The 11,504-nt window shown below is 40.8% G+C and overlaps 1 protein-coding gene across 1 annotated transcript; it reads right to left on the bottom strand.

Moving 5' to 3' along the window:
• Positions 1-1,902: 1,902 nt before the first annotated feature.
• LOC311150430 (5'-AMP-activated protein kinase subunit beta-2-like) lies at positions 1,903-8,806 on the bottom strand. Its single transcript, XM_084187914.1, has 8 exons — positions 8,695-8,806; positions 7,744-7,927; positions 7,214-7,365; positions 6,969-7,062; positions 6,558-6,672; positions 6,012-6,145; positions 4,372-4,440; positions 1,903-4,041 (listed from the first exon to the last, which is right to left on the bottom strand). Exons 2-8 carry the CDS (start codon positions 7,894-7,896, stop codon positions 3,964-3,966), a joined length of 795 nt encoding a protein of 264 aa, XP_084044040.1. The 5' UTR covers positions 7,897-7,927; positions 8,695-8,806; the 3' UTR covers positions 1,903-3,963.
• Between the last annotated feature and the right edge of the window lie 2,698 nt (positions 8,807-11,504).

The raw sequence follows: 11,504 nt of genomic DNA, 5'->3' as shown, positions 1-11,504 counted from the left end.
GCTTCTATTGCTTTGTGAATTCCAAAAACCTAAATTGTGCTCCTGTAAGAGATGTACCACTAAAACAGAGAATACTATTCTGATTGTTAAATTTCCATTGGACTTACGGTTTTTTGTCTCGGTTTAGCCCGTCATTGCGTTCCCATGATGTTGTTGGCTAAATGTTCCGTATCCTTCTAGGTGTTACAAACTTTGGCAGGCTACTGGTGGGACCAGTGTTCTAGATTTCACTATCGGTGATGATGTCACACCCGAAGGTGTTTCTTCCAACGCTGCTTATGATTGTTTTGAGTGTCCTTGCTGTACATTTGGCCATTTTCACGCTGTAAATGACTTGCTTTTTCACTGTATTCTGTTGACTGACCTTTTGGTGTGTGGATAATCATGTCAGACATTTGCTCTGTATGCAAACGTCGAATATCTGGGTAGCTGTGCAATAGCTCTACGCTAAATCTACTTTATTTTGATGTACACATCATTGTATTAACGATATATTTGCTTCCTTGAGTGTTCCTGCTTTGTATGGTTTATTGATTTAGTTTTTTAGATTATGCCAGATTGTAATAAGATAGCCACATATCTGTTATGAAATCACAAAGATATGCCTTTTCTTAGGATATAAGGGAAACCAGTATTATTACTTACAAACCCACCTATTATTAACCTTTGGAGGCTTGCCTTTAAAATTAGTTTGGCCACTGCAATTTGCTCCCAACTTACTTGGGGCTCTATTCGATCTGTAAAGCTGAAGCGTTACAGATTCTGCGACAGAAATGTGAAGGTAGTTTCCGATTGAGCCGACAGATGCAGCGTTTACCGTGAATGCAGCGGGAACATTGCTCTTTTAAAAATGTCAATCGCGCTGTAAAGCTGAACTTCAGCGATGTGGATTGAATAGAGCCCTTGGAGTTACTAGCGCTTGGTGTCTATCCTAGGTATATATCACCGTATATCTGCCAACAAGGTCTTGTTTGCGCTCCACTCAATTGAAAATCCCTAGAGGGGATTCTAATAGAAAACATTCTAATAACAAACGTTCTAATATAAAACCCCATGCTGTTTGGTTCTTTTAGACAAATAAGGATTTGATGAGAAGATTCAGAGAAAGATTAGGGGGAAATAATATTTTATACCAAAGCAGAAAAAAACAACCATAGGATTGTGTCAGAGTAGAACAGAACATTGCCAGAGAGTGTGAACAATGCCTTTTTTACTACGCATTGTGTAGAAAGGAATCAAACAGCAGTATTTAGCCGTGTCTAATAGTTGGTCCTGAAACTTGTATTTAATGCTATGTGATTGAAATGGAAGAGCGGCTTGGTTGGTCAGGTTGTGTGTGTGATAAAGTGTGTGCTGATTAAGCTAATTAGGATGCCGACACAGAGCTCATCCATGGGCTCTGTCTCTGAAGATGGTCACTGTGTGTGTGTTGTGTTGCCACAGTGTTATCACAATGAGGGATTTTGGGTTCAAAAAATAAATACAAAATATTTAAAAAATACCTTTGTCACATCATTTGATGTAATATGTGTGTCGGTAGCCAAACATTTGTGTTTGAACACCGAGCAAGAGGAATACACACAAATCTCCACATTTACTGATTAGCTTCATGCTTTTTCTATTCTATATTTTCTACCAGGGTTGGGGTCAATTCAAATTGAAGACACAATTCAGGAAGTGATTTGAAGTAAATAAATAACTTGTCATTTTTATTTTATGAGAAATCATAAAAAATAGATAAAACATTTTCAATTATTGAATTGGAATTTCTGTTTACTTCCTGAATTGGTTGACTTCAATTCGAATTGACCCCAGCCATGTTTTCTACAGCCTAGGCCAAATGTAATCTAGCCAGTCACTCACTCACATTAGGCAAAGATACTATTTAGGCACAACTGATACTTCAGGGTCAACACGTCTTCCCTTTTTATTTGCAAACAAGTGAAACAACCTTCTACAGTACTTGGCTTACACAGTGACGCTGCAAAGTATTTTCAAAAACAAACATGTTAGCTAACAGTTTTAAAATTCAAGTTTTGTTTTTTTGCCTAATAAAGCGCCAGAATATCCTATAATATCTTATATTCTCAAACAGATCGCGATATTGCTTTCAGTCAGAAAAGGGCCTTTTTTTCTCAGTTTTTTCAAATAAAATATATCATTATATATTAATATCTTCTCTTTGGAGTATATCACCTACAGATATCAGCCCTCATTGATTATTACTGTGAAGTATCACAAGCAATAGGTACAATAATCTCTCAAAATTATAAATATTAAATAGTTGATGGTAAAAACAGAGTGGTTCTACTCACAGAATTCTCAAATGTAACAATATTGACGAAAGTAAATTACACTTTTTCACATTCTTATGAAATCAATATTGCCAATTTGTCACAAATGTTGTATGTTGATAGAATGACACATTCCACAGTAAACTGTTCGTATTAGACATTCAAATCATGCACGACATTCAAGACAAACCATTCTTTTGTTTTTTTAAAGCTATAAATACGGCACATGTAACAGATACATTGATTCCTATTGGATAAATAGAAAATAGTGAAAAACACACAGAGAACAGCTATTTTTGTATCTATAGAAAGCAGATTGGACACCAATATAAAGCCAATATAAAGTTAAGAGATCTGTCCGTGTATCTGATCTGTTATCCGTGTATCTGCATAGTTAAATGTTTATGTCAACAGTCCTGCTCAACGCATTTGTTGGAGACACACGTGTAACTAAAGTGCTTGCAGCATCGTTTCATGAAGGCAATAGCAGAACTAAGCAGAGATCTAGAGACACAGCCCAACATTTCACAACTCCTTTAGTTTAAAGGGGAGGCTTCAAATACTCATAGTTGGTTATACTTCAGTTGAGTTCAATTTACACAGCCTATCCAATTGCATATCCTGATTCTATTAGTGGTCATCGTCCCTTTGGAATCAAACAGGGAAGACCCTGCATGAACCTCCATTTAGTCTAGTCACTGTCCAATTACAGTAATAACAAGAAAGATGATGCATGAACCTCCATTTAGTCTAGTCACTGTCCAATTACAGTAATAACAAGAAAGATGATGCATGAACCTCCATTTAGTCTAGTCACTGTCCAATTACAGTAATAACAAGAAAGATGATGCATGAACCTCCATTTAGTCTAGTCACTGTCCAATTACAGTAAAAATATGGAGAAAGAATGGGAGCGTACGACACTTGAATTCAAACAAAGTCAATCCAAGCCAGCAACATTCAACTGCCCTCTTTCCGTGTACATAACCTTTTAAAAGCTAATTTATTAAAACGTAATGTTGATTATATGTGTTTGAAAGTCCCATCAGCAGACTTGTCTTCAAACCCTCGTATTTTTAATGGAACCAAATGTTCTTTCTACGCACCCACATGCAAAGAATCTAAGGCTGAGTTTACACAGGCTGCCCAATTCTGATCTTTTTTCCACTAATTGGTCTTTTGACCAATCAGATCAGCTCTGAAAAAGATCTGATGTGAAAAGATTTTATGTGATTGATCAAAAGACCAATTAGTGGAAAAAAGATCAGAATTGGGCTGGCTGTATAAACGCAGCCTAAGTGCTGCACACACAAACACACACAGTGGTTTCTTTCTCAGTCCCTTTTCTTATTGCTATTCAACTGTGGGTGCATTATGGGAAAATGCCACAGTACACTTACAGTATTTTTCCTTGTGAGAGAGTTACAGGCTGAGGCTCAAATCACACCCTATTCCACATAGAGTGCACTACCTTGAGCCCTCTGTGGAGCGCTAAAGTGTAGTGTGTAGTGCAATCTAAAGGGAAAAGGGTGTCTTATGAGATTTGCCCCCAGTCTCAGCCACAGGCCCTCAGCTCTTCTGTAAACTGTTAGTTTAGTCCAATCTCAACTACACGTCATGGTTCAACCCAGTGCTGCCCTCTATAGTACTGTGCACCTACACACACAGGTTAGATGGGCTTGTATAGCAAAGATGTGACGTACTTCTTCTTATATCTGTGAGTTGCACTGAGCACCATCACTCCATCCTGAGGGAGAGGACAGAGAGAGAGAGTGAGAGAGAGAGAGAGTGAGCGAGATAGTAAGATAACATATGCCATTTAGCAGAAGCTTTTTATCCAAAGCGACTTACAGTGATGCGTGCATACATTTTAAATATGGGTGGTCCCGGGAATCGAACCCAATACCCTGCCGTTATAAGCGCCATGTTCTACCAACTGAGCTACAAAGAGTAGACAGACAGACAGACAGACAGACAGACACTAATGCTATGTTATGCTATGGAAGGGACTATTACTCAATCCATAAGTATTGCAGTAAGAAGTGGGATGGAGGATGTTGGTGCCCTCCTACAGTACCTTTATTGAGAGAGCATAAAGATGGTTGAGCATCACATGGTTGGGTTCAGGCAGCAAGGCTGGGTCGCACTGTTGGAGAGGAAAAGAGAGAAGACGAATGAGTAATCAAGACGGTTCCAAATGGGAATTTACAACACACATATGGCAGAGCGAAAGAGAAGAACAGAGAGAGAGAGAGAAGATAAGGGAGAAAGAAGATAAGGGAGAGAGAAGATAAGAGAAGATGAGAGAGAGAGAGAGAGAAAGAGAGAGAGAAGATAAGGGAGAGAGAAGATAAGAGAAGATGAGAGAGAGAGAGAAAGAGAGAGAGAAGATAAGGGAGAGAGAAAAGCTGCACTTCCTAACTTCCTGCCAAATGTATGACCATATTAGAGACACATATTTCCCTCAGATTACACAGATTCACAAAGAATTCAAAAACAAACTCCATTTTGATAAACTCCCATATCTACTGGGTGAAATACCACAGTGTGCCATCACAGTAGCAAGATTTGTGACCTGTTGCCACAAGAAAAGGGCAACCAGTGAAGAACAAACACCATTGTAAATACAACCCATATTTATGTTTATTTATCTTCCCTTTTGTACCTTAACTATTTGCACATAATATGACATTTGAAATGTCTTTATTATTTTGGAACTTCTGAGTGTAATGTTTCCTGTTAATTTTTATTGTTTATTTCATTTTTGTTTACTATCTACTTCACTTGCTTTGGCAATGTTAACATACGTTTCCCATGCCAATAAAGCCCTTAAATTGAAATGTGAAATTGGAGAGAAAGAGAGAGACAGAGAGGGCGAGAAAGAAGAAGAGAGAGCGAGAGAACGAGAGAGAGAGAGTCCCCTCACCCAGCTGGTCCTGGGGCGGAGTTCTACTAACACACTGAACCCTCAGGACCAGAACAACCAATGAATCAGAATAAACCAAATTACAACACAGTCAAAAGAAAAATACATTACTTTTTGGGAAGTACAATCAACAGTACACCGTGGCTAACTATTTGACCATGGTTACTGATCAAAACCTTAGAAAAACCTTGACAAAGTATAGGCTCAGTAAGCACAGCCTTGCACTTGAGAAGGGTAGACACAGGAAAACCTGGCTCCCTGCAACCACTGCACCACAGCAGAACACGAGACAGAGCTGCATTTCCTGACAAAATGTAAAAAATATAAAACAATTAGAGAGTGTCATTTCCCCAAATTTGAAACAGTTTTTCAAGGTTTCAAAGGCCTCTCTGATGAGAATAGGCTACCCGTCCTGTTGGGGGAGGACTCAGGCTACCCGTCTTGTTGGGGGAGGACGCAGAGAGTTGTGGGTTGGCAGCGCACTACATTGCTGCCTGCCATAAGATGAGGAACAGTGTCTGACAGACCAACCAACCTGCACATGTCCTCTATTCCATTGTTATTGTTCAATGTATGTTTTTTTACCCTTGATTGTTGTTACTGTTGTCCCGTTGACAATATTTATTACTTTTATTTTAATTATGTTAATATTGTAAATCTCCAAAGTAAGCTTTGGCAATATGTACATTGTTACATCATGCCAATAAAGCAAATTGATTTCAAAAATTGAGAGAGAGAGATAGGATAACAGAAGATGAGGGAGAGAGAGACTGAAACAGAAAGAAACTCACAGAGATGTTAGTGTCCTTGTTGAGGATGACCTGGAGGAGGTGTGGGGGGAGGATGGGAGGGGCTTTGGAGCGTTCCTCAGGCCTGAATATGTACTGCTCCTGTCCATAGGGACCTGGAGGGGAGCTGGACAGATCTAAGGACACACAATGACACACACACAGCATGTCATTCATATACTCTCAAATGGTGACTGATTTCTTGGGTTTTCATCAACTTACATAACTTATCCTAAACACCTGATCAGGATTAAATATTACATCCTTCCTTGAAGTAATCACTGATCTGAAAAGGCTTGAACGGTGATAGGATGGAAAACCTGCCTTCTCTTACCCAATCATGTACAGATCAGTGATTACCGTGAGGAAGGAAACTTGGCCCAAACTTGCATGACCTTAAATTGGCACCTCTTGGTCAGTACAAGGCTATGCTTAACCCAAAGGGACAACAGAGGATGACAACCCTGCCTTCTCTTATCCAATCACATACAGATAAGGCTATGCCAGTTTACCCCAAAGGGACAACAGAGGATTAGAGCCTCTACTGACCTGAGGTGTCAGTAGACTCCAGAGAGTCCACCTGCAGAGCATCAAACACCTCAAAGTCTGACTGCTTCACCTCAATCAGGTTGTTGATGGTGCCCAACTGGCTGGTCACCACTGGCTGCAGGAGGGAGTGTTATAGCAGGGTTAATATGGAGTTATAAAGGGTTAATAACAAATAAACTGTGTGGATGGATCCCAAAACACATGGCTGCAAATAGCTGCAATGTTGTATTTGGAATATATTATTCAACCTTTATATGTTCAGGTTTTGAAAATAAGTCACTGACTTTATTGTGTTATCCCTGTCACGTTTTTAAAATGGATATACTGTGTGTATATGTATTTTTTTAACTGGCAATTTTTTTAAATAAATCTAGTAGTCTAGTTTAGGCCAGAGCCCTATGTAGGGTTTACCTCTGAGGGGTCATGGACCCACTGTCCGTCCACAAAGAACTTGTACTGGTGCTCTCCCTCTGGTAAATCCAGGATAGCTACAAAATCATTGTGGCTTGGGGAAGAAATACTGTGTTAATACACTGTTAGTGCACTATTAACTGTGTCAAAATGTTGTCACTAATAAAATAGTATAACAGCAATACAGTGTGCAGGACAGGGCCAGTGTCTCTCCTCTCCTCCTCCTCTAATTTCCCCTCCCCTACCTCTTATTGAGGTGGATCTTGTTGCCCCAGTTGTTAAAGGAGCCAGCGATGTAGACCTCCTTCCCTCCTCCGGCCCAGCGGATGACCGTGGGCCTGGATTGAGGCCCTGTCTTCACCAGGTCATCCAGGTCAGGCTCCTCCTTGTCCGACACCTTTGGGGAGAAAATAAACTCAGTTTAAATCACAATGTGGGAATGACAGGGGCTCTATCTCAATTACTCTTCTTGTGATTCCTCACATATTATCTCCTTGCCTCCTTGTTAGCTGTATTGGAGGAAAAGGTCCAAGGTCCCTCACATTGGACCTTCTTCTCCAGTGGGTTTTGAGGAGGCGAGGAGAGAGGAATCGATAAAGATGAATTGAGAAAGAGCCAGGGTTTATCTCACTTGGCTAATATGGCTTCTACTTCTCTTCTCCTTAATCTGCACTGGAAATGTACCCCCCCCCCCCATCTGTTGTTGATGCAACTGTTTAGTATGATGGTGTTTATGCCCCTGCCCCAAATATCCTATGTTCCAGAGCAGAGGTACCTTGGAGGACCCCAGTCCGTGTGTGTTGAAGATGTTAGGGTCATCGGTGCTGTCCACCATCTTGCTGGGCTCGTGGTCTTTGTCTCTGCTGTCAGAGCGATGGGCCTTGGCGCCATGGCGGTCGCCGGACATCCGGTCACCTGTGTTACCCATGATCCTTCACTAAGTTTCCAGCCAGGACAAGCTGAAAGAAAACATACACCGTCGTCGTCGTCATCATCATCGTCGTCTTACAAACAACAAGACATAGCTTGCCACCCAAACCAACCTCTGAACATGACTTGCATATTTCATATTAGTTAGATAAGGTCAACAACAAAAGTTAACAGAAATACAAAAGAAAGCATAGGATGCTTGATGTAGAGAGACCAAGGGGGACTGGATAAATGTTTTGCCTTGTCATTTGCATAACTAGCTAACGTTAGCTAGCTAGCTATACAGAATTTCCAGCAAATCTACGATCAATGTGTACAGTTGGTGACATTGGCAACATAGCTGAATATTGACTGTACTTAGTTATCTAAAGGTAGTCATGTTGAGGTAGCTATCTGTACAGCTGACTTGTTACCAGAAATGGAAGTACTCTGCTCGGCCCACCACCAGCTGGCTAGCCCACTTATGACAATCAACAAGTCGGTGATGGATGTGCTTCTCCACGAGCACGAATAAACAAACTTGAACGACCAACCAATCTGGCAATAACTATAGCATAGATCAGAATCAGAATACAGAATTGAACAAGGCAAAGGCTACAGCTAGATAGCTAGTTCGCTTAGCAGTTAGCTAGCATAAATCGCTCCCCTGATCGCAGCAGGGAATATTTTTAGCTGCCTCAACACCTATCGTTGGCTATACTTAGGGTGTGATTGTGAAATGCCAACAAGTGACATTAATGATAACATCGTGACATTACATTTTAATCAATCGGTTCTGTATGGGCCGGTTACTCACCAAATGACACGATTCGAAGTTTGTTTAACACTGAGTCTTCCTCTTCAACTTTGACAACCTCAACATTCTTCTTCACAATGTTTATCCACCAACTACGGATCCCCACCAGGACAAACTATGCAGTCATTGGGACAAATAAAGAAACCTGTTTCTATTAACTGAAATGGTGACACGCCTAACCCAAAATCAGATAGAATTGGAATTAGGATATATCGTTAACCAGCAACACACATATCAAGTGCTTGACGGCAAACCAGCTCTGTGTACTGTGTCATATTTTACCAACAGAAAAGTTTCATTTTCATTTGTATCCTTTATATAAGAAAATAGACTCTGCTAGACATCACCCATAGTCAGTAAAATGGTTGTCTTTGAGACTTTTTACGCAAATTACTGAGAAAACGCTAGTTACTGAGTGGATATGATGGTGTCACACTTCCTGCAATTGGTCTATCTCCAGTATGATCATCCTTTGTGTGCTTCAGGAGTGTCTTGAAAAATGAACGAGACATGAAGTCATTCATTATTTCATATAACTAAATATTCCCAATTAGGAGCTTAAAGTGACTTCATCAACAGTATTGTAATGTATTTTAGAGAATACTGTACAGTAGACCAGCAGCAGCTTAGCACTGATGGAAAACTTGTGTGGTTATATCATATAATAATATATGCCATTTAGCAGAAGCATTTATCCAAAGCAATTTACAGTCATGCATGCATTTTACGTATGGCTGGCCCTGGGAATCAAACCCACTACCCTGGCTTTACAAGCGTCATGCTCTACCAACTGAGCTAAAAAGGACCAGTATTTCTTCTAACAATACCCATTTCACATACATTTGAGGTTTCATACCACCAGACACAGAAAATCACAAGGCTGATAAAAAGCAGTACACAAAAACAACAACCAAAGCTTACTAACCAACAGTCCAGTCAGAGCCTTGATGAGATTGTGAATGCCTGACTTTACTCTTTGACTTTTTGCTCACTGCTCCCCTTAACGACCTCATAGATGGTTGGCGATGATGATGATGACGCTGATGAAGATGTCCGGATGATCTCCGGCTGTCATCATATGTCGCGACCAGTCTCGCCTCAGGGCCTCATCTGATTGAGGACAGGCCAGGGGGATCCATCCTCATTGGCAGACTGGAAGGATGGTGCAGTCAAGGGGGGAAAGTAGCACATCGCAGTTCTGCAGCTCATGTAGGATTCTGATATAAAGCATATTATAAACTGTGTGGTTCAAGCCCTGAATGCTGATTGGCTGAAAGCCATGGTATATCAGACCGTATACCACGAGGTGCCTTATTGCTATTATAAACTGGTTACAAACGTAATTAGAAAATTAAAAAGTATTGTTTTGTCATAGAAAGCTTATTGGCCATATACCACACCCCCCTCAGGCCTTATTGCTTAATTATATCCTCAGAGGCTCAGGGTTTCATTCTAGCCCAACCATGACCTGATTCAGCTAATCAAGTACTTGATGATTAGATGATTAGTAGAATCTTTTGGTGCTGGGTTGGAACAAAGGTTGCTGCGTACTCTGTAAGTCTCGAGGACCAGGGTTGAAGACCACTGGTCCCTTCCCTGACCTATACAATCATCTCTTTGAGATCCTCTGTGACGGAGTGGAACTTCTCAGTAAATGTGTCCGCCATGGCGCTCCCTGGCGCTGGAGACCCTCTCCTTCCAGCCTGTGGCCTCCTCATCATCACTGGTCCCAGGGGGCTCCAGCTCCCCTGGAGCTATAGGACCGACTGGGGTCCTATAGGCCTGCTTCTGGGGGAGTGGGAATGGGACTGAGGGGCAGAGGAAATGCAAGACTTGCTGCTTGGTCCATAGACATCTTTCCTAGTGTCATCCTCCAAATCCTCAGGTACCCTTTTCAATTATTTAACCCAGGGTTTCTCCTATACAAGTAGCTGGAGACTTTAAAAACGTATTATATTCTTGAAATAACATGAAAACATCCACTTACCATATGTAGTAGTAGTAGTAGCCCTACTGAGCTCTATAGCCTAGAAATAAAAGTTCTGGGAACACTGTTTTCTGTTTTGCTTTATTTCAAACATGTTAATCGCGTTCGATCGATTACGTCAACAGAAGTTTGTTTCGATCGGTTGGTACACTGTAAATTGATTGGACAGTTGTTCGGATGTCCGCGAAGGGATGACGATCTAGAAATGATTTACACATTTCAATTTCATCATTTGCGGACACATCTTTCACAAACTTGCACTGCGTTGTAAGACCTCTAGATGGCGACATGCACACACCATTGAGATCGAGGATTAGGCTTTGCAGTGGGTGGCACTCCCAACTATTTCCATTGTCAACATTTATTCGTGGACAACTGTCTGTAAACATTTGTTTTGACCCATAGCACACGCATTGCTTTTCTTTCAGTCTAAGCTTTGTGAGCTCAGTGAGAACATTCGTACATCTCTCACAACGTCAATCGATTCAGGTAGTGTAAGTCGCTCTGGATAAGAGCGTCTGCTAAATGACTAAAATGTAAATGTATAGCAGTATTACATACTCAAACATAATTAAGACATTGAGGCAAAATAATAACCATTGGCCTAAATGTTAAGTGCGTGCATGGCATGCATATGAAGTGTGTGTGTGTGTATTGAATTGCAGGTGTGTGTGTGTGTGTGTGTGTGTGAGAAGGGCAGGATCCTACAAATTATTCTGAATTCCAGTATTAACAGATTTAATTTCCGTTTTTAAGACTTCCCCTCAGCTCCAGTCATGATTCACAGGCAATATTTGCATGCAAGTTTGTAACTATAAATATT

Source organism: Coregonus lavaretus, assembly GCF_964263955.1.
Source record: "Coregonus lavaretus genome assembly, chromosome: 23".
NCBI lineage: Eukaryota > Metazoa > Chordata > Actinopteri > Salmoniformes > Salmonidae > Coregonus > Coregonus lavaretus.
The sequence above is the reverse complement of the archived record's forward strand: the minus strand, read 5'-3'. Positions and strand labels throughout refer to the sequence as shown.